This window comes from Schistocerca cancellata, chromosome 6, assembly GCF_023864275.1.
Source record: "Schistocerca cancellata isolate TAMUIC-IGC-003103 chromosome 6, iqSchCanc2.1, whole genome shotgun sequence".
Taxonomy (NCBI): domain Eukaryota; kingdom Metazoa; phylum Arthropoda; class Insecta; order Orthoptera; family Acrididae; genus Schistocerca; species Schistocerca cancellata.
In genome coordinates this window covers 211,233,249-211,258,293 of record NC_064631.1, presented here as the reverse complement: position 1 = coordinate 211,258,293, position 25,045 = coordinate 211,233,249, and the positions used below count along the sequence as shown (strand labels likewise).

The window sequence follows — 25,045 nt, the reverse complement described above, 5'->3', positions numbered from 1 at the left end:
CACCTTAAAGGCATTCTTGACTAACATCAACTCGGCACTTCCAATCTCAAAGGCAACTAACATTCAAAACCATTACGGCATGTATTTAAAGCCAACCTGATACACATCCTCATAGTGCCGCTATTAGCACCACTCTTACATAAATGGTGCAAAATTATGTAGCTGTCATCTTTCAGATGTAGAAACATGCCTACCAATTATCATTTGTGTCACACAACTCCTCATTGGTGTTGCGATATATATTTATTTATTTATTTATTTTTATTTATTTATTTTTTTCCTTCCCTGTCAGTTAGTTCATTCATTTGTAACTTGCTCCAGTGCTTCACCAAAGCATCTATCTTTGTGCCATGTTGATTCCAGAGTCCTCTGTAAGCCTCTAGTATTCTATAGTAATGTGATATTAGGCTTGAGAAGTGTCCTCAGTATCATAAGATACTTCACATTTTTCTACTTCCACATTCCTACTATACTAGTTGTGAAATGGTTTGTGCTGTGTGGTAAATATGATAAACAAATAATTTACCTCTACTTTCTAATCAGCTCCTTGATGCTGTGTGAGAACAACTGTTGCTGACAAAATTCTCCAGTTTTATCTCTCGTATCCACGAAATGTGTATCTTTCATCATATATGTTACATAAGCAGAGAGGGTAGAGTTATGTTTATTGATTTCACAATGGAAACAAGGAAACAGAATTTTCTTTTTTTAGCCTTTTCATGCAGCACGGTGCTTTTTTTTGTAGCATCTACCACTTGAATCAGCTAGAATTCTTGCCCCAGCTAGAAATAACATGTTTGTGTGAGCTGTTTTTATCTCTCTCTCTCTCTCTCTCTCTCTGTATGTGTGTGTGTGTGTGTGTGTGTGTGTGTGTTTTCTGTCTATTTCAGAAGAAGGCTTTCTTGCTGAAAGCTTACATGTTTAGTAATCTTTTTGTTGTGTCTGTCTGCGACTCAACATCTCCGCTGTATGATGAGCAGCAATCTTTCCTTTTCATAATACTATCTAAAAGTAACAAAGATGTTTTAAAGTTGTTTCCATTTTGTTTGAAAGTAAACATAGAAATATGAAGAATATTCTTCAGCGTGTTAAAATTGCTGTAACAGGGTTGCTTTGTATTAAATGCATTTACTTTACTTTTTCAAACATGTGTTTTTGCTTGGTTTAAAACTCCTGATGAAATTATCTCTCTCCCAGTTCAAACTGATTCTGCTTCATTATATTACCTGCTCACCATTTTCTGGGTTAGTTTTCTTTACTACAGCTTTATAAAGTTTTAAGATTGCCGGAAAATTGCATCTACTTTTAAGTTCTTAAGAAAGGGGATCTTTTCGGTCAGTGAAACAACTTTAAGCACATGTATGTTAGAAGCTGACATGGCAACATAATGACATGTGACATACTTATGTGACTTCAAAGTATGCCTGAAAAGTGGCCACACTTACTGTGTGTAATGCCCTCTGCTGGTGGCTTACAGAATATCAACAACAATCACACATAGTAGCATTATTATTTTATTATTTTTGTGTGAATATTACACAGTGCTTCATGAATAACAGGTATATAACATATAGACAAACAGGAATTATACAAACATGGTGAAATATGGATGTAAAGAGAAATTTAAAATTTAAAAAAATAAATACAAATATATCATAAATACAGGTTACAGTTTTCATTCAATTCAGTGCTGCAGGTATAAGGTCATGAATTTCTTGCAGCAACCCTTCAAAGCAAGTATTTGGGCATTTGAAGGGTATGTGGAAGATGGTTTGTTATTTGGCTTCATATATTCCACAAGAAGTAGTTTTGGTGATTCCCCATTGAAACAGTGATTTTCTGTATATTTTATGTTCAGTACAGATTTTGTTGAGGTGGCACCCTATCTTTCCACTCTGGTCGAAATCATGACTTTGATTGTCATGTCTTTTATGAAGTTACAGTTTCTGGCTTCTTGTCTCCATTGTGATTACCGGTGCCCATAAATAGTAAAGTTCTGTAGTTGTGTTACTGTTCTCACTGGGGAGTTTCTTGATTTCAGTCTTAATTTCATATGTTTGGTGGTAAGCCGGACTGAATTGGCATGAATGTGCAATGGTAAGTTAGACAGAATTGGGATGAATATGCAATGCTGTCACATTAGAACATTTTTTGAAGTTGAGATTTTAGAGTAGTAAGGCTTCTGGTCTGGGGCAGTGCTGTGTTGCTCAGAATGGGTAGCCACTGAGTGAGAGTTATTCTGATCATTTCCGTAACTAATCTCATTGCTTGGTTGAGTTAGATGTCAAAAAGATTTCCATGGTGCTACCGATCCAAACAGTTGCACAATACTCAACAGCAGAGAAAACCAAAGAAATGCTGCTGGTTCTCCATGTGTTGGCATCAGTTCCCCAAAACTTATTTGCCAATTTTTGGATTGTGTTGAGGTTTTTACTTAACCTGAAATGTTTACCAGATGTTGTTTATATGACATAGTTCAATCGAGCATTACTCCTAGATATTTAGGATATGGATTCTGTCAAAAGATGGTTCTTTCAGAATATATTGTCAGTTGAACATGAGCCTGTGAAGTAGTAGAAGATACATCTTGGCCACCCATACTGTTTATGACATCGTCCAATAAGTCTTGTGGTCATATCTCCCACTGCAGGACAAACACAATCTGGTCAGCAACGATTCATGATAGTGATATTAGAGCTGCAGTTCTAGTGTGTGCCATGCATATTTAATCAGATGCAAGTCCAGAGTGTGAGCTTGCCTGCTCCAGACAAGTGATGTTCTTATCCTTGTCCAACAGACCAGACAGCATAGTTGGACATTATCATCCATCAAATGGCAACATCTCTTGTTGTTGTTGTTGTTGTTGTTGTTGTGGTGGTGGTGGTCTTCAGTCCCTAAACTAGGTGGATGCAGCTCTTCATACTAGTCTATCATGTGTAAATCTCTTATCATTTCTTACTGCAACCTGTATCAACTCTAATATGCTTCCTGCACTCAAGCTTTGGTCTCCATCTACAATTTTTACTGCCTATGCTTCCATCAGTTACCAAATTAATTATTCTTTAACAACTAAGGATTTGAAACTTCCTGACAGATTAAAACTGTGTGCCAGGCCGAGACTCAAATTCGGGACCTTTGCCTTTCGCGGGCAAGTGCTCTACCAACTGAGCTACCCAAGCACAACTCACGACCCGTCCTCACAACTTTAATTCCACCAGTACCTTGTCTCCTACCTTCCAAACTTCACAGAAGCTTTTCTGTGAACCTTGCAGAACTAGCACTCCTGGAAGAAAGGATATTGTTGAGACATGGCTTAGCCACAGCCTGGAGGATGTTTCCAGAATGAGATTTTCACTCTGCAGCAGTGTGTGCACTGATATGAAACTTCCTGACAGATTAAAACCGTGTGCCGGACAGAGACTCGAACTCGGGACCAATGCTTTTCGTGGGCAAGTGCTCTACCAACTGAGCTACCCAAGCACGACTCCCGAGTTCGAGTCTCGGTCCAGCACACAGTTTTAATCTGTCAGGAAGTTTCATATCAGCGCACACTCCGCTGCAGAGTGAAAATCTCATTCTGGAAACTAAGGATTTGTCTATGAACCCACCCCTTCTTCTAATTGAGTTACACCCGTTTCTGTTCAATTCAGTTCAGTACCTCTTCATTGGTTACCCAATAAACCCATCAAATACTAAGCATTCTTCTATAGCACCACATTTGAAAGCTATACTTATTCCTACTCTGTAGCGTTTATCAGTCGTACTTCACTTCCATATAAGATTACTCTTCATGCAAATATTTGTAGAAAAGAATTCCTAATGCTTAGATTTTTATTTAATTTAATGTTTTTCTTGTTTGCAGAAAAGCTATTCTCACTACTGCCAGTTTATGTGTGTATTCTCCTTACTTCCGTGACTGTCAATTGTTTTGGAACCACATAACAAAACACATTTACTATTTTTAGTGTCTCATTTCCCAATCTAATTCCCTCGGCATCACCAGAATTAATTTTACATTGCTCCATCACCTTTCTTTTACTTTTGTTGATGGTAATGAATATCTTACAAATTATTTTCTAAGCACTCTCCAATCTGTTCTAAAGATTTTTAAGTCCTCAGATGTTTCCAACATAATTGTACCCCTGTAGCAAATTTTAAAGTTTTTATTTCATCTCTTTGTTAGTATTGTGCCTTGCATGCTCCTACATTGCTCCATTGCTCCATAACTAAGTTTTTTTTTTTTTTTTTTTTCTCCCCCATTTGGGGGATAAACAATGTAAATGTTTTACAAATGTGATTTATTAAACTGAGGTTCTGTTAAACTCAGTACCATCAGTATAAGCCATTTTTGTATTGAGACTGTTACATTGTTGCACAAGTCTGAGGGTATTTCACCTACAGCAGATCAGTATGCTCTATTGAATGCAAGTGTGCATTTTATTATAAGCTGTCATCCGAATAGACTGCAGCTCTTGTTGTACCTCTAGAAAAGACATATTGTGACATACATGTTCTCAAAATAATGCTATTCTAGGTGAGAACTGCATCAATATTGTTAAAATGTGTTACTGGCAGCCACGATGAATAGTTGGTGAATATCACTCTGTATGATGAACCATGACTCATCTGTTAACACTCCTTTTGGTCATTCAGATTTATGTTTTCCATGGTTTTTCTAATTCACTGAAGCAAAATGCCAAAGTGGTTCCTCTGAAAGGGCATGGCCAATTTCCTTCCCTGGACTTTGGCTCAACCTCTAATTACATCATTGATGATTGGATGTTAATCTTTTTTACTGCCCCTCTTTCAATGGACTTCATTAACAATCTATTTTTGTACTGATGGAGTGTTCACTAGTGAGTGGACAAAACTGTCTGAAGTGCACTCATGCCTTTAAATTAAGGGTTTGAGATACACAAACAATATTACAGTGTAGTGACACTGTGCGCTTTGAAATATGTAGGGGTAACACAAAAACATTACTTACACAGCATGTCAGTATGCGGTCACTTAAAAGGAGCGATCCCCAGTGGTGGGATCAACTTTTTCAAACCATCTATCCATTACTGTAGGTTAAGGTCCCAGGTATCACACCCTGCAGCCATTCAGTCTGATAGGCCCTCATTTGCAAGTAATTGATGGAAAAGAAAAAGTTTGGAGTTCTGCATGATGCTCTATAGTTTTAAAAAAGAAATATTATACAGATGGTTTCTTAGTGTAACTGTTATAGTACAGATCTCATATACAGGAAGGTATGGGTTCGAATCTAATCAGGTGTTCTGAAGCTTTTTTTTATTTTTAAATCTTTAGCAAAATGACTCATTATTTTTATTCAGTTAATCAGTTTAAATGTATTTTCTTATTTATATTTTGATGTCACATCATTTTAAGCACCATATTAACTTTTTCAGTTGGTATCACCTTTTCTTCCTATTATTCTGTTTTCACTTAGAATCTTTGCAAATGTTGTTGTAATTATTTCCACAGATTAACATAGATTTAATTTCTTCCATTTCATCGTCCTATATTTTGACCCATGTTATTGCATTCGTTACTTCTATTCCTCATTTTGTTTGAATTTTGTTTCATTTATAATCCATTCTTTGTTTAAAACTTCATCTGTGTTATTTTGTCAATAGTGCAGTAAGAATTTATGTTGCAAATGTTGGTATGATAAACCATCCAAGAAAATGTACATCTTGTGATGAAAATTACAATACTGACAGCATTGCACAATCACTATAAAGAGATTATTTTTTTTTTTTTGTTTTTTAACTGATAGACCAGCACTTTCAAATGTTTAACTATTATGATAGATAAATAAAAGTAATTAAATTATATATGCACAAAGATTCCAACTGGGAAAATCTGGTGGCAAGAAAAGATGGGAGCAATTAAAAAAAAATTAATGTGGTGATTAAAATGATGTGACGAAAAGAATATGAATAAAAAATACATTTATATCAATTAATTGAATAAAAATAGTAATCAAAGTTACCTCTGCGTATGAGGCTTTTACTATAACTACTATACTATGCACCCGATATGAATAACATTTCTTTTTTAAAACTGTAGAGAAGCACATGAAATTACAAAATTTTTTTGTCTATTACTCGCAAAGGAGGGCCCACCATGGTGAATGGGTGCAGTATATGACACCTGGGACCTTAATCTACAATACCGTATAGATGTTTTCAAAAAGTCAGTCCTATCTCTGGGGACCTCTCCTCATTCATATGTCTACAACAGTCTATATCTGGGCAGATGTAGGAGCTGTAATGGTTCTGACTATGTGTTATGTGCACGTGGCATATGGTAGTAAAGTTGTAGGCATCTGGATGGTCAGAGAAAGGCAAATTAGGAGATAGTCAAAGACAGTAAAGGCTGGGCGGGAAGTTGACTGTTGGCTTAACATCATTATTTGGCTGTTGAAAAGCTGTCAGGAGAAAAAAATGCAGTATGGGTAACGTGACCATATGCTAGTACCTAATGCCAAGAGTTAGTATCTTGCCTTAAGTATCCAAATATGTCCAGTAACACGGCTTCTTCCTCAAGTAAATATCTCTTGACAGCATTTGATTAAGACATCTCCCATAAGATTATTTCCAACACTGCATATTAAGTGGCATGCCAGATGCAATCCCGCCATACAAAGCATTACATGACTTGCAGAAAGTGGCATATTGATCACAGTGACTGGACTCAATAGCAGTAGAGTAGTTTCCTGTTCACAGATGAATTTCACTGAGAGCGAGCCAGTAAAAAAAAAAGGAAACGAATAAAATGCAAACAAATTCGGAGCTTTTAACCCACAAATTTTGACATGTGAAGGAATTGTCATTTGTGAGTCATCAGCTCTGGCCTCTTTGTAGTGTCATGGAATTCATTATTTTTAAAAGCATTTATAAATCCACAAATAAGCATCCTAAATATAAAGGAAAATCATTAAAATTGGACATCTTTTATTCATATAAGCACTTCCAACTTGTAATACTACTTTGGTTGAAATATTATAGCAGTTGTGTACCATCAGAGTATATGATATGCATTTTTGTGCTCAATTTTCAGGGTCTACTGGAATACTGCACGAAAGTTTTAAAGAAGCCCCCGTACTTGTTCTGTGACTACCATGGTCACTCACGTCGCAAGAACGTCTTTTTGTATGGATGCTGTAATTCTGAAAGCTGGAATGAAGCAGATCGATCAGTTCCAGACAATCCAGTTGACTACCTCGTATGTAGATATCTCTCTCTCTCTCTCTCTCTCTCTCTCACCTGCGAGAGCGCGCGCATATATATATATATATATATATATATATATATATATATATATATATATATATATATATATATATATATATATATATATATATATATATATATAAAGAAAGATGATGAGACTTGCCCAACAAAAGCGCTGGCAGGTCGATAGACACACAAATAAACACAATTTATTTGTGTGTCTATCGACCTGCCAGCGCTTTTGTTGGGTAAGTCTCATCATCTTTCTTTTTAAATATATTTTTCCCACGTGGAATGTTTCCCTCTATTATATATATATATATATATATATATATATATATACACACACGTCCGTTTACACTCTTTATAGAACAGCTGTTCTCACAAAAACATTTTAAGCATTCTGGTCAAACAGTCAATAAACTAATGGTGGTAAACATACCCATACATGTTGATACTATGAAAATGTATTTTTTATTGTTCATAATGATAAAAATCAAATAATTTTAAATTGAAAAATAATTTTATCTATTGTCTCTACCATTCAGAAGGCTACTCTTAGCTTGGTATTAGAAAAGTTTTCATTGTCTCTAACTGCCCTTTGAAAGCTCACATTTGCTAATGTTTTTCACAGATATCTTCTAGTGGGGGAGACTACTCATCATGTATCTGTCTTTCATTCAGTGGAACTCACCATTCATTCTGAATGCCCTTTTATGAAAACAAAGCAAAGTCACTTAGACACAGGATTAAGGCCTTAAGGAATGTACTTGAAGAATTCTGCAATCAAACTGATAAAGTAAATTTATGGGGGGGGAAGAAAGGACAAGTGCTTCAACTCTGCTGTGACTGAAGGAAACAGCCAACATTCTTATTGTTGTGGAAGATGATAATTATGGATCATAAATACAGCCCTTTCATCTAGTCTCACTCAGTCGTGTGGTGTTCATTACAGTATTGTAATAGTCAAGCAAGTTTATCAGTTACTATTGGTTTTCCATCTTAAGCTTACTGCATTTAATTAAAGAGAATTTACACAAGATTCATTTTGTTTTTATTTAAAAAGCATCTTCTGTTGTTGTTATGGAAATATGGATACATGCACTATGTGAGCAAAAGTATCCATACACCAGGCTGAAACTGACTTACAAATTCCGAATTGCTCTTCAGCAGTGGGAAGCAAGAAGCCACTTAAAACGTAGGTGTAGGCCTGTGCTGTGATAGTGTCATGCAAAACAACAAGGAGTGCAAGCCAACTCCATGAAAAACATGACCACACCATAACACCACCGCCTGCGAATTTTACTGTTGGCACTACACACGCTGGCAGATGATGTTCATCGGGCATTCGCTACACCTACACCCTGCCATCGGATCGCCACGTTGTGTACTGTGATTCGTCATGCCACACAACGTTTTTCCACTGTTCAATTGTCCAATGTTTACGCTCCTTACACCAAGCGAGACGTCATGTGGCATTTATCGCGATGATGTGTGGCTTATGAGCAGCTGTTCGACCATGAAATCCAAGTTTTCTCACCTCCTGCCTAACTGTCATAGTACTTGCAGTGGATCCTGATGCAGTTTGGAATTCCTGTGTGATAGTGGTCTGGATAGATGTCTGCCTATTACACATTACGACCCTCTTCAACTGTCAATGGTTTCTGTCAGTCAACAGATGGGGTTGGCCTGTATGCTTTTGTGCTGTACGTGTCTCTTCTTGTTTCCACTTTGCCATCAGAAACAGTGGACCTAGGGATGTTTAGGATTGTGGAAATCTCGCAGACAGAGGTATGACAAAAGTGACACCCAATCACCTGACCACGTTTGAAGTCCATGAGTTCCACGGAGCACCCTGTTCTGCTCCCTCACAGTGTCTAATGACTATTGAGACTGCTGATTTGGAGTACCTGGCAGTAGGTGGCAGCACAACGCACCTAATATGAAAAACATATGTTTTTGGGGGTGTCAGGATACTTTTGATCACATAGTGTATGTACACACAGTGTATGTTTGTACATTTCAGTTTGTATAGGTTAAGAACAGTATTCCGTATTCCTGTAAGCAATGCTACTCATGTAGGGAGGTTTTGTGACTTTATGAGCACAATGTGGCATCTTCTCCTATAACAAGGAGTACTGTATGCGTAGAGGAGGAGGAAACATTATTCCTGCTTGTATTGTGAAGTTCTAGAGTGGTGTAATTTGCAGGCCCAGTAAGTCCTCCATCAGATACTGACACATTCATTGACTTACTTTTTGCACTACAGAAATTTCCTCTTTAGAGACCAATGAATAAGGAAGTGCATTTCAGACTGCAGTTACCCCTGTACAAAGCTCCTTATTACATTAATACAACACAGGGTCGTGGATAGTCTTCTTCAAAGACTGAAGAGCCACCAACTCAGGATCAGTCTTAAAGACAAATTCTGCTGGAAAATTTTTGTCACTACTCTCTTTTACACTGTACAGTCTTTTTCATGTTAAATGATGATTAAGGCAAAAGTGACAGGGAGAACTTGAACTCCTGGGTACAGTGCATGCACAGGGTGTGCCAGAAGTCAAGATCAGAAAAGTTTTATGTTATTGTATTGTATGAAGAAGCTACATGAAAGGCAAACAGAAGCATGAAATGATTTCATAGCTCTAGCAGAAATTGTATTTAACACTAAGATACAGGAAAGAATGGAATGGCACAGAAACAAATGTTCATACATACTTCTTACACATTTTCAAACACACACTTTATGATGACCATCATTCTCGATGTAGAGTTGGATTCAATGTCATGTGCATCTGCTCACCTGGCACAGCATTTCTGGAGGGAACATTCTTGGAGTACGGGTAATCTCTCCTTTCAGTTCTTCAATGGAAGTCACACAAGTTTTGGAAATATTTTCCTTTAAGAACCACAGCCAGTTATTGGACATTATTATGTTTGGGCTTCTAGGTGGCCATACAAGAAGCCCTCCATGTCCAATCCATAACAGAAGCTGGTTGTTCAACTAGGAATCCAGTGGTGTGCATGTCAAGTTCAAGTAACAGGCAATGATATAAAATCTGGAGGTATGATTTCCCTTTTATGGACACATTGAAGAAATATGGTCTGATGATATGGTCACTGTTAACACCAGCCCATAGCGTAACATGTCTGCCCCGATAGCTGAGTGGTCAGCGTGACGGATTGCTGTCGTATGGGCCCGGGTTAGATTCCCAGCTGAGTCGGGGATTTACTCCACTCAGGGACTGGGTGTTGTGTTGTCTTCATCATCATTTCATCCCCATCCAGCTCGCATGTCGCCCAATATGGTGTCGAATGTAATAAGACCTGCACCAGGACCTGCCCCACAAGGGGCCTCCCAGCCAGTGACGCCAAACACTCGTTTCATTTCCATAGCATAACATGAGGATGGTATTGGTTAATTTCTTCATAATAATGAGGGTTGTCTTTCATTCAGATATAAACATATTGAGACTGGTAGCTAAGATACACGGCACATTCGTCTGTCATCACAATCTTATGACGAGCCACAAATGTTGGAAAAGTTGCACATAACTGTTTGCACAAATCACATCATGTATTAATATCATGATCACTTAATTCATTCATGTTGCCAAGTCAAAATGAACAGTATGTTTTGTGACAGGCCACTTATATCAGCTGTCATACATTACAGAGACGGCATTGTGTAGGATATTAGAATGGAAAGTTACATAGGCAGTTCAAATGAGTGAACACTGTCTGGATAAGTGGGATTTTTGTGTTATTATAGAAACTGAAAATTGTTGCAGAAACCCTAATGCGTGTTATGGGACACCACTGCTGGTGAACAATTAGTGAACTGAGTAGCTGCTCAATAGCTGCAGGGATCCAACAGCCAGGCAAAAATAAGGGAGCTGCCAGAGAATCCCCTGGTGCAAAAAGTTATGAAAAATATTATTATAAACTGAGTAGCTACTCAATAGTGGGAGGCAGCCAAGAATTGGGTGAGATTAAGGCAGCCACAAAAGAATCTGCAGATGCAAAAAATTGTGAAAAATGTTTAAAAAAAGTTCTGTTCTGGTCCAATTTGTATGTGACTTGGTGGCGATCTGTGCTGTGCCAAGCAGTATATACTGTTATTTGTTAATGTAACGGTTGATTGTGGAGAGTAGCTAGAGATTTCAAGTGGCACCTGACTGAATATACTAAGAGAAAATACAGTGGCATAGATTTTTATTTCTGCTGGAAGTGATTTTGTAGTTGGACTCTTGATTGTTTTTCTGCTGAACTGTAGTGATACCATATGACCTGAATCAGAAGATTGCATTCATCAGAGTTAGTTTTGGATAGAGGATTGATAGTATATTTTGCAAATGACAGTTCATTTATTCTGTACCAGTGAGTTGCTCTTAGAAGATTACGATTTGACTCAAGATTTGTAATACACATATTTGCCCTTGGCACCAAAATTCTTCCTTCAGTGATGCTTTGAGTTCTTGGAATCTTCATCCTGCCAACTGCTTCCTTGTCGGCTTTGCTGGTGAACACAGCAATGGTGCACTTCAGTGTTCACTCACTTCATTACTGTTGTCATACTTCTTGGATTTTCCGCTGTGCGGTTCGTCTGTCACATAACCAGTTGCAAAGGCCTTCTTGCCAGTTTCTGAACATTAGCCTTCCTTGGGGCTTCTTCATTGAAGTGATTAAAATTTTTTTTCTCTTATTTCTTCATATGTCTAACCCATTATTTTCATGCACACATGCTCTAAGAAAAAGATATTTTTCAGTCTGACTCTGCTTGTATCTGTGATTATAACACAAATGTTTACAACAGTATCGCCTTGATAACAAAAAAGAACATGACCACATGCCATATTTTCGTGGAGTGTCACCTGCATTGTAATTCAAGTGACCTTGACCAGAAGGTAGGGATACTATGGGCAGGAAACATTACTTTTAACCTAGAATACATTTCCAGATCCATGTAACTTGAAACTATATGTTAAGTTACTGGAAAAGTCTACAAATGCTAGACTTCTAGCATTTCTAGCATTTGTAGACTTAGAGAAAGCTTTTGACAATGTTGATTGGAATACTCCCTTTCAAATTCTGAAGATGGCAGGGATAAAATACAGAGAGCGAAAAGCTATTTACAATTTGTACAGAAACCAGATGGCAGTTATAAGAGTCGAGGGGCATGAAAGGGAAGCAGTGGTTGGGAAGGGAGTGAGACAGGGTTGTAGCCTATCCCCGATGTTATTCAATCTGTATATTGAGCAAGCAATAAAGGAAACAAAAGAAAAGTTCGGAGTAGGTATTAAAAGCCATGGAGAAGAAATAAAAACTTTGAGGTTCGCCGATGACATTGTAATTCTGTTGGAGACAGCAAAGGACTTGGAAGAGCAGTTGAACGGAATGAACAGTGTCTTGAAAGGAGGGTATAAGATGAACATCAACAAAAGCAAAACGAGGATATTGGAATGTAGCCGAATTAAGTCAGGTGATGCTGAGGGAATTAGATTAGGAAATGAGACACTTAAAGCAGTAAAGGAGTTTTGCTATTTGGGGAGCAAAATAACTGATGATGGTCAAAGTAGAGAGGATATAAAATGTAGACTGGCAATGGCAAGGAAAGCGTTTCTTAAGAAGAGAAATTTGTTAACATCGAGTATTGATTTAAGTGTTAGGATGTCGTTTCTGAAAGTGTTTGTATGAAGTATAGCCATGTATGGAAGTGAAACATGGACGATAAATAGTTTAGACAAGAAGAGAATAGAAGCTTTCAAAATGTGGTGCTACAGAAGAATGCTGAAGATTGGATGGGTTGATCACATAACTAATGAGGAGGTATTGGATAGAACTGGGGAGAAGAGGAGCTTGTGGCACAACTTGACTAGAAGAAGGGATCGGTTGGTAGGACATGTTCTGAGACATCAAGGGATCACCAATTTAGTATTGGAGGGCAGTGTGGAGGGTAAAAATCTTAGAGGGAGACCAAGAGATGAATACACTAAACAGATTCAGAAGGATGTAGGTTGCAGCAGGTACTGGGAGATGAAGAAGCTTGCACAGGATAGAGTAGCATGGAGAGCTGCATCAAACCAGTCTCAGGACTGAAGACCACCACAACAACAACAACAACTGGAAAAGTTTTTGAACCTGTCTTCTGGCCCACTCTGTACAGACAGCTATAAGCATGCAGTGTGCACATTATGGCTCATTCTCCTGAAGCCTGACACTGCAGCTTATTTAAATCCATTTGTACCAGATGTTACAAGAACTCACACATTTAGGATGATCACTTGTGTATAAAGTTTTAAAATAAACAAAAATAAATAAAAAAGAATGCACTCAATTCTTTTATTCATAAAAACATATATCTCAATATTTTTAAAATCACCTTTAAATGTACTATCATTAATGAAGATAATACTGACTACACATTCTCACTTGATACTTGTATTTTATTTCCTGCCAATCAGTCATTGACTGTCTTTAATGTTCCACAAAATACAGCAAACTCCTGATTATCATGGTTTGAACTGTACCCTTTTTAGATTATCCATGCATAGTTCAGTGATTTTTGAAAGAAATACATTGTACCTAGAAATAATATTTTAGTTTAGAGTACACTATTGTGTATTGCACAGTAAATAGCAGTTTCCAGTAAAAATGTGTGTTTTGGATTATCTGCATTTTTTTCGTTATCTGTACAGTCTTGGGTCCGCATTGAAGTAGATAATATGGAGCTTCATGTACATTCAAATTGGTAAAAGTGTGTGTGTCAGATATTAGTAATTTCATATCATTCATTTTTTTCTCTCAGCTACACATGAGAAGTAATATTCAGATTTAATTTATTAAAATAAATCACACACCAATAAAAGAGGACAGTTTCGTAATTACTTAAGTCAGCATTAATTTTTTGTGTATCTGTTTGCAATATATAAATTTAACTGATACTTGGCTGACAATAATTAATTCTTAGTTGCGCATGGGAATAATGTGTTTATAGTATTGCTATCGAATTTCAGTTATGCCTTTGTTTGTGTGCAGCGTGCTTTGTTGAGTAGTAATCATAGTAACTGGTTTGACAGTAAGTATGAATGGAAATCTCTTCTCCTTCCCAGATGCTCCCAAATTTAATGAAAGACTTGTCACCTGCATTTGCTCTGTCATTGTGCAGTTTTGCTGTTGAGAGGAACAGAGAATCAACAGCAAGGGTTACTGTCTGGAGGCAATTGGGCATTAAACGCAGTTACACGATGGAAAGTAGCTACTGTGGTTGTGATCAAGGAACATATATGGTCAGTACAAAACAACCAAATATCAATTCTAGTCTTAAGTGAGAACTGAATATTTGTCTCATTCATGTCTGTGTGTTTGTTTACGTATCCAATGTTCTTTGCTTTTCACTAACATTCTGTCATTTTGCATCTACGGGTGGTCCCTAAATTTAAATGAAGATTTACTAATGAAAAGCAAGAAATAAAATAGTGTTATTTGTTATCAAGTGTAAAAAGTAATTAATATGGAATATTGTTCCATAAAACTTAAAGCAAACTGCTGGATGACGAAATAAATCTCGAGTGAACAGCCTGGTATGAGTGTGCATAGGACACAATATTTCGGCAATCGACCACGTTGCCATCATCAGGTGCGCACTCATACCAGGCTGTTCACCCGACATTTAATTCGTCATAAAATACGCCTGGAGAAATTGAAGAATCACAAACTGCTGGATGTCTGTAATGTTCTGCTGTGATATTTCAGCATCTAATCTTCTGGTCATCTTTGGTTGTATGCTGTTTATGCTATACTCAGATCCCCTGTTTAATTCATGGTGTACCCAGTTGTTGCTGTGCATGCTTTACTTGAGCATGTGCACTTTTGCTACAAGTATCTGTGCAGCAGCAAGTGATGTCCATGTTGAAAACTCTCCTCATCCATGACAGATCAACTGTCTTTATACAGAAAATTCACAGAATGGCTCCAGCTATGCAGAAAGCTAAGTTTTTCTGACAGGATCCAACTGTAAATTGTTGTCCCGATTGATAAGACCATCAGACCTTTGTATTTCCACTGATTCAGATAATGGAGTTCCAGAAGTTTGAAGTATGGGCCACAATTTTTTTTGTATTATATTTCATCAAATTACCAGTAAAAATGCAGTGTGTTGCGATAACAGATCTGCTGGGTTGTAGGAGGTGAATATACCACTAGTGTTCCATAATGCACTCCCAGCCAGTGCATATCATTTGCCCCTATATGATTTGTTGCACTTGTATGGTATCTTATAAACACATGCCTTGTGCAGCACTAAGTTCTCTTTGACCAATATCAGAAGTGCCAATATTTTTGATGGAGGAAGAATGATCACTTTAACTATTTTTGGAAGTACTTGCAAATTTTTCCAGTAACATTTTCCCATACATGGCAGATAGGCTGTCATCTTGAAGATATCATCCTCTTCTTTGCTCTGTTATTTATATGTTTGTAGTGCTACAGTATTAAGCTATTGCTTGGTTTCACAATCTGTGTTTTTTGTTTTTTCCCCTCAACATGAAATCCATCACCTCTGTCCTGTTGGTCAAACAAATTCCATCTCATAAGTACTCCTGCTCTGAAGGGAAAATCTACAAACAAATCTACAGAGCACACTCAGATTTGCCCATAGGCCACGTGAAAGAATTTTTCCTATTAAATCCCTTGTCTGTTCCAAGTCTGTTTCTCAAATCTTCATAATGTAAATCTATGACAAGCCTAACACCTAGTCCCAGATCTGCTTTCTTTTTCAGCTCAGTGAGCAGCCTTTCACGATGTTGATCTCTGTGTCACCTGGGATGAGCTACCGATGACAGACAGAAACCAGCAGCAATAAATTTAACTAGTGTGTTTACTCAGTCACACTTTATTATAATAGTGACAAGTAAATAAAATGTATTCTGTGAACATAAACATAAAGATAAATAACAGGCATATTAGGACAAAAATGTACAGTTCTGCTGCTCTTCCGAATCTTCTCCATCGTGGTCTATTTCCAATGGTATAACCAACTGCACAGGCATCCACAAGAGGCTCAATAGATGCCTGAAACCCCCCCTCCTGCCGTCTCCCCTCTATCCTCATTTGAAATACGAGTAAAGAGTTTTTATTCACTATAGAATTTTATAATAAGTTTAGTGTGTCATCTATGAACTTTAGTTCGTGTGCATTAGGGATGGCAGTTATTGCAGAAACAACCAGTTTTTATTTTTATTTATTTATTTATTTTCCCACACCATTTGTAGCTAGAGTGTTAAAATTGCTTAGAATAACCAGTTTCTGAAAATAACTGATTTTCGGTTTTTTATTTTTTTTGTTTCCTGTGATAAACGTAGAAAGCAAACAATATATAAAAAATTTTAATTCTCTCAGTTTCAAGATACAGGCAACCAAAATATTAAGTGAAATAGGCAAATAAAATAAAACTTAGTCTGTCCACTATTTGCTGCTTTTCTCAGAAAGTGATAAGTGGCTGACTACCACAGAAAATCACCAGTATTCTCCTGTTGTTTCTCATTTTTTCAAACTGTTCAAAAATCATGTTGTAATTGAGATTTATACCACTATTTGGACATTACGAATAGTCAGTGTTAAAGAGTGCAAACTGAGGTTGAAGAACTCTATTTTTCATTTTAATTTATCTGCTTTGAAGGGCTACAAACAGATAAAGGCATGTTATGTAGACACAGGCAGTAGATCAGCAGCTTTCTATTTTTATTGTAACTAAGTTTTTGCCTTCTATTATATCAGAAGTTTATTGTGACTTCTCCCATTTTTAATCTTTTAAAACAAACGGAGCATTGTACTTCATTAATACCACACTTCATTAAATTCCTCCTAACTAGTGATGGTGCCATTCTGTAGTACAACTAATGTCCAATGACAACAGTGAGAAACTGTCATATAGACCAGATGAGGCAAGTCTTCCACTTTGCATGACACACATACCACCTAATAGACCATGCCACATAGTAACAAGTACCAATTCCTATGCCATGTGCTTGTTACTTGGTTCTGTCAGCATTGTTATTAAAATAGCACTGATTGCTTTTCCCACTTTCTATAATGATCCAATATTTCAAAGCAGTGCAAATTTTATAAATAAAATTACTCCTCCTTTAAAAAAGGTTCCTTTGAAAACAAAAATTTTTAGCATTGCTGCTATGGCTAATTGATATTTCAGTTTTTTTACCCAGTCAGTTATTGCTATAACCGAGATCATACAAATACAAAAAAATAACTGTTATTCAAAACTAAAATACCAGTATTGGTTTTAACCAGTATGTTGTCCCATCCCTACTGTGCATGCTGCAGTGGCAGTGCCATCTTTTCCAAGGAGACATGGTCTTGCTCAAAAATAAAACATTCATGGATGAATCATACTACTTGCCTGCCCAAGAGCCATCCTAGAAGTGCTGGTAATGCTCCCCTTTACTTGTCTGCCATGTTAATGTGTGTGAGAGAGGAGCAACGTGACATACAAAGGAACTGTGGCTGGATTGTGCACACACTGCAAATGCAATAAGACATCTGACTGCTACATCCATCAGATGCACACTCTAAGAAATACCCAAGTGCTTACACCCATAAATGTCTGCAATGGGGAAAGGTGGAAGAGGAGGTCTTCTACTATAAGACGATAACATTCTTCATTAGATGCCTTGGCATACTGCAGGTGACCTCCCAAATGCAATAAACCATCAGCTAAATAGGGATTGAAAGTTGTGATCATATTTTGAGCATTTGTTCCCCAGAAAAGAATTCCATAGCTAAAAATCAAGTCTACATATGAATAGTCTGTAATTAAAAGACACTATCTGTTACATAATAATGAGAGGACTTTCAAGGCTGATTGTATAATCATCTCTGACAGGATGTCAATTTTTACATTAGTTCAGAAATCGAACTCTGTTCAGGGCCCAGCCCTATTGTATAACACTAAAAATAGATCTACCAAAGGAGCTTCAGTGTTAATCAAGTTAGCACAAATGCTAATGCTATACACTCTCAATAAGCATAGCATTTGAGATTCCTGATATATTTAACAGAAATCACCTTTACGATTCCTAAATGTGTCTGCACTTTTGCCACCAGGTAGTCTGATGGGAATATTGGTACAGTCAGTAGTGCATAAAACAGTAGGAAAACACACAATTTGATAAAAATCATGCTAGGTTTTCCTCACATCATTTTCTTTCATCGGCATTTGGATAAATTCTTGTGGCTGCTAGGGAGTCTCGCAAAGTGCAGAGACTGGCCTGATTTCACAGACAGATGGAATTAACAGGATATCCACTCTTGGAATGGATATTATGCTAGACATGCCCGCCTTACACTTGTGGCTTAAAATGGAGGCAGAGGCAGGGACATAAAGGCTAAAAATTGGATATAACTAGATATAATTCGAATATACGGAATCCCAAATCAGTAAGGCGATGGCTGGGGAAATGCCGACAAACTACACAATAACTTCTAGCTGTTTCAATAAACTTTGCCATGTAACAGTTGGAAGCAGGGAGCAGTGGAAAAACAAACCACAACACCATGCAGGAGACATAATGTAGGGTTTACTGACATGTCGAAAACAGATGAAAGTACCAGGTCTGGTTTACTGCCTAGAATCTCTTTAGTGAAGATGGCCATAGTATTACACGTTTTTTTTCTGTCAGCATGTGCATGGAGGAAAATTAGAGTAGACCCTACAAAACTCGTAGCATCTACTTTTATTCAGACAGCCAAGCAGCTCTGAAATCTGTATCAGCCCCTGCAACTAGATCAAAGGTCGTTGCAGAATGCCATGAAGCATTTTCTTTCGGACAACAGACACCACACATATGTCCATATACAGGGTGTTCCAGGAGGAACAGTAGATATTTTAGCAGGTGGTAGTACAGACAAAAAAAATTCCATATAAATGCGTCCACTTTTTATTGAGTACAGAGATACACTGTTAGTACGTAATGCTAACAAACTCAAAGCAAAGGCAAATGAGGACATTCAAAGTTGTTTTCCAAAAATTCACCAACCAACTTCAATGCACATTTGACTTCTCTTGATAACACCACGTGTAGCCTTACTGAGGTCGTCTTTGCGTTCTTTTATGAGGGTTGCACTATTCATAACCCGAATGATCAAATTGGCTCTTGGGTTTACTTTTTATTTGTAGACTTCGCCTTTAACCATCCCCGCAGGCAAAAATCCAAAGAGATAAGGTCCGAGGACCTTTAAGGCCAAGAAAAGTGCCCATATCCAATGATCCACCTTCTGAGAAATGTTAGATTTGGATAATGTGTCACCTGACGACTAGAATGTCAGGAGCCCCGTCATGCTGGAGGAACATACGCATTCTTGTAGCCAAATGAACCTGCATCTCGGTTCTTACAATAGTGCAACAGGTGCGCACTGGTTAGATGTAACTGAAGAGAGACTCCAACTCAGCTTGAGGTTAAGGGCGAATCCCAAGTGCATGGCCACGAACAATTGGGAGCGGAAACTTAATGTCACCGGAACCTTGTTGAACGACCATGGCATGCGATTGTTAGACCGACTGCAGAAAGTTCACTTTATTAATACATACATACTTAGCATAATGTATCATGTCGCAGCAGTCTTACCGATACTGCAGGTCACTGCACATAAAATATTAGCTGTAGCCTCTTGGTATGTGTGGAAACAAAATATCTTCAAAGTATCCCTCCACACAGCGACTTTGCAGAGGCAAAATGGAGGACTTGGAATTAAAGACGTGCTTTTAAACTAATACATGCCACTAAGACAGGCATCACGAAACTTCTGTTCCTCTCGTTAGATCCTGGGGATAGGAACGCTCCTGTTAATGTAGCATGCCAGCCTAGATTACGGCCGAAAGCACTATGGATATTGGAGCTGTATAAGACTTCCACCAGCACAAACCAACACTAGAACCGTCTATGATTATATTACCACACATCGTCGTCACAAACCAATTCCGGTAAATTAACCTACAAAAAACTGGAGTAACGTCTGGAAAAATATCAACAATAAAATTCTACCAACTAGAGTTAGTGCCGTATGGTGCGACGTTGTAAACGAAACCATACCCTAAGCGGAACGATTATGGAAAATCAAATTGAGACCATCTCCATACTGCGACAAATGTCGGCTTGTAGAAACTGTAGCGCACATCTTCTTATGTGAAAATAGAATCAGAATTTGGACCTGTACTAGGAAGAAATTAGCACTATCAACAGAACCGCAGAAAGTCATATACCGATAACTGAAGGTTTACAACCCGACTGGAAATGTTACCCGTCCGCAAAGAATAACAGTTATTCGTGGGTTCTGGGACAGTTTGTGTTTTACGTCGTAACAAACAGAACTTAGAAGAGTACACGTTTTATACTGCAGAGGAACATTTTACACTTAAAAAGAATAACAAATATAAGGAATGGTTTCCAATTTTTTTATCTATTGCTTTATATGGGCTAAGAAGAGGTGGACAGTTTTTTTAATTACAAGCAGAATACTATTATTTCACTTTTTTACTCCTGGAATATTCTTTTACGTTGGTTCTAAAATCAGAACTGTTCTAATTTGGCAAAACACCTCCGGCTCCGAAATTTTTTTCATTTGTGGAAAAATATATGGCTTTCTTACAGACCTCATATGCATCCAGTGCAAAATAACTTAAATTGTGACTATATTTCTGAATGAATGTTTATTATGGATTTTTCCGTCACCCTTTTCACTGTTGTAAGTTATGTTCTACAAGGAACGCACGTCATTGGAGGCGGCAATGTGTAATTTATTCTACCTTAATTACTACTTCAATTTTTTTCCACAATTTAAAGGTATATGTGGGTGCAAACATGGAATACATGGGAGTAGTTCAGCTGCTCAGTGACAGGTATTGAGGCCAGGCCTCGGATCGTCGACCCCTGCCCTCTTTGCCTCCGCCTACCTGGTGTTGAAAGTCTTCTCAAACTTTTTTAAAAAAAATAGTGCAGTGATCAACATGTCTGTCTAGTAAGCAGGAGGTCCAGGTTCGAAGCCCAGTCGGTCACAAATATTCATCTGCCGTCTTAGCTGTATTTCATCGCGCTGTGACAGTGTGGACGTTGGTCCTTCGATATTTAAGATGGAATTGTTTCTTGAGGCAATAGAGGTGATTTGCGAACATTTGTTTTGCCATCAGTGTAACAGGACTTCAACGGCATCAAACCCTTAGTCACTGCTTTGTGCCGGCGCTAACCCATGTCATATATATGCGAATCAGATTGTGGTTCATATTTAGTCAAATAACGAATGGTCGGATTACAAGTATGCCGGCCGGGGTGACCGAGCGGTTCTAGGTGCTACAGTCTGGAACCGCGCGACTGCTACGGTCGCAGGTTCAAATCCTGTCTCGAGCATGAATGTGTCTGATGTCATTACGTTAGTTAGGTTTAAGTAGTTCTAAGTTCTAGTGGACTGATGACCTCAGAAGTTAAGTCCCATAGTGCTCAGAGCCATTTGATCCATTTATGAAGTTTACAAGTATTTACGAACAGTAGAAGCAGGATTGCAGCGAACTGATCCCTTAACCAAGTGCACCTGTGTAATGAGTCATTCACGCTGCATAGCTGAGGGTAATATTTGTTAAGCAATTCATTGCAGAATTAGTGCAATACCCGCACGATGATCTCTGTAGTCACACTGTATGATTAGCAGCCCACAAATGGAGTACTATGTTCGTTAAATTGGATTACTCAAGCTGTGGCCAAATAAAGAGACCTCAGAAGTTAAGTCCCATAGTGCTCAGAGACCTATGAACCATTTTTGAACTTAATGCTTTATTAAGATATTTCTGTAGTAAGCTGACTTTAATTTGTATTAGTAAAGTGAATATTTTATTTGCATTTTCCATTAGTTTACTAAACGCATCAGCAATCATCAAAGAGAAATTAATCAGCAGCTGAATTTTCTTTCACGATATCTACAACAGTCTGACAATGCAGCAGTTGTTTAGAAACATACTTGTTTCAACGATGTCATTAAACCAGAGTAGTTTCAAGAGTATTTTCGTCTAGAAATGAATTGCCTTGACGGTTGATCGATCAAGAGCGGGAAAGGTAAAATTTTACGAGTATATGACGAGAGGGACAAGTGCTTGAGAGAGGACTTCCCTATCAATACAAGTGCCTGAGAGACGAGTTTATCAATCTCCTAGATAGTTTTGTTCCTCAAATCAACAGAGTGAGTTATCATGCAGTAGCATAGGTGATGTAGTTTTGTTGCTCGACTTTCTTACACTGCGACCGAAAGGTGTCTCAGTTGTTGACAACAAATTCCAGCTGTGTTTCACACACACCTTGGGGCAGAATTCGTAGCCGAAAACACACTTTTGGAGCTATCAGATGTAAAATATTATGTTCACTCTATACTTTACTCTAGTCTACATCTTTTGGTGGGGCTCAGCCTTTCATTTCTTCTTAGGAAGTTAACGATAAAGGCATCATAACACGTCACCAGTAACAGTACTGCATAGGAATGCTCAATGAGCGACCTGATGACGTTCAATAATAGTCACTCCGTTGTTTCGAATCAGAGCATGCAGTACTCCTACACCAGACTTATGAACTTTGCCTGTTGAATGCAAATGTCGCACGATGGTAAAATGGTAATCTGTCACATATATCAGTAGTCGAGACTTCCTTAATGTGGAAAATCATTCATGCCAGAACGATCTTTGTTGAAACAAGAATATCTTTCTCTGGCGTATTTTTCCCAAAAGCATTCGCTCCACACACAGTTCAAATCTTTCTAGCTGCCTCCTCTACATTCACCCCTCTGTTATACCAAAAATAAACGTTGTGCTGCAGATGTTACACCTTTTACCACTTGCGACTCAATTTTACATTGCTTAACTGTAGTTCATGATTTTCAAGTATGTAAAATCCAATGCTTAACTGCAAGATGATAACTAGAGCTTCAAATTCGAAAATGGCATTGATACATACACTGACAGCGTGGCGCGGCCTTCACATGGGCGGCGCCGGATTTTAGGCGGCGGATGGCGTCTGGCCGGTGGCCGGTAGCCGCTGCAGCGCGAGAAAACGCTCGAGCGTAAGCTGTTATGATTGCGACGCAGCCACAAGCTGTCCTGGGGAATTGCTTCTGGAATACTTGTTATTGCGGGTGGGTAGAATGTTAAGCGAATTGTCTTCGATGTTCAATCAGACTCATAAATTTAGACCGAAATGTGGTAAAAAAAAAAAGAAAGAAAAACAGTTGGACGCGAACATGCGACTCTGAGTTTAAAATGCAAGACGATTACCGCAAGACCACGGGCTCACTCCCTCTTTGTCAACTTGGAAGTAGACAATACTTCCTCCTAACACTTCCCCATCTTACAGTGTTGCCAGTTTGTACAGGTGGCCGGACTTAGAGTTGTCAGGGGCGGTCAGTTTTATTGGCCACCTTAAGTGAACGACTCGGACTTAGTCTCTGTGGCGGCCGGCCGGCGGTCAGTTTTTATGTCTAAGACTGTACATAATTAGAGTACCAGAAGCAAAAATAACATTCATCACTCCACATTAAGGTTGTTTTTAGCACAAAAAGGGGTGCATAACGCTGCAACAAAGTTTTTGATCATTTACCGAGTGATATAAAATGTCTGGCAAAGAGCAAAGTAAAATTTGATAACAAACTGAGAAAGTTTCTCCTTGACAACTCCTATTCCATAGAAGAATTTCTATTACTGTAATGTGTAGTAGGTGGTGGGTGAGAATTACTAACTGTAATCTTTTTTTTTTCTTTTTATATAGTTAAAAACTTTAGAAGTGTTCAGAATGTAACTTAATATACAAATTAATTTGCAATGTGAATGTAAAATGACTCATTCCACATAATTATGATCTATTGTTCAAAATGATCCATGGAATATGTAACTAACTAACCAACCAACTAATGTAAAGCCACTAATGGTTTCCAAAATGAATAGATGACTAGACGTCTCTCATTGTTCTGATATCTCTTACTGCAAACACAATGTCAGTGGTAAACAACAGATGCTTGTTCTTTCTAGGGTTATCATCTTGACATTCTTCACCTAAAAGAAATTGGTGCCAACTTTTGTGAGGCATTGGCTTGCTTGAAAGAAGAATCACAGTGGCAGACAGAACTTCTTGAAACTAATAAGCAAGCTGGCAGGTAACAAAATTTTATAACATACAGTCCAAAAAAGTTTATTTAAACAATGGAAAATCCAGGATGGAATGTAACAATATAATGAAAAGGATAGGGGCTCCTCACCATATATAGGAAATGCTGAGTCACAGAAAGGCACAAGACAAAGACTGTTGGAAAATTATCTTTCAGCCAACAAGACCTTTGTCAAAAATAAAAACACAACACACACACACACACACACACACACACACACACACACACACACACACGTGCGCGTGCGCGCATGCAAACGCAACTCACACACACATGGTAACTGTCTCTGGCAGCTGGAGCCAGACTGGCTCCATGTACCAGAGACTATGGTTGTGTGTGTGTGTGTGTGTGTGTGTGTGTGTGTGTGTGTGTGTGTGTGTGTGTGTGTGTGTGTGTGTTGTCTATTTTTTACAAAGGCCTTGTTGGCTGAAAGCTAACTTTCTGACACTTTTTTTTGTTGTGCCTTTCTGCAACTCAGCATCTCTGTTATATGGCGAGTAGTAACTACCCTTTTCATTAAAAAAAATGATTTCTCTTTTGTAATATTATTTCAGTTTAGCCACACTCTTATCTTTTTATCATTGCTTATTTTTTAA

General features: G+C 37.9%; 1 protein-coding gene across 4 annotated transcripts in view; it reads left to right on the top strand.

The window, feature by feature from the left end:
* Positions 1-25,045, top strand: part of LOC126190999 (cytosolic carboxypeptidase 1-like) — a 519,277-nt gene that overhangs the window by 452,557 nt on the left and 41,675 nt on the right. For all 4 annotated transcript variants that reach the window (XM_049931676.1, XM_049931675.1, XM_049931679.1 and 1 more), the window contains exons 20-22: positions 7,069-7,233; positions 14,354-14,530; positions 24,313-24,437. In XM_049931676.1, coding sequence (XP_049787633.1) covers positions 7,069-7,233; positions 14,354-14,530; positions 24,313-24,437 — 467 coding nt within the window. The remainder of the gene's footprint in view (positions 1-7,068; positions 7,234-14,353; positions 14,531-24,312; positions 24,438-25,045) is intronic.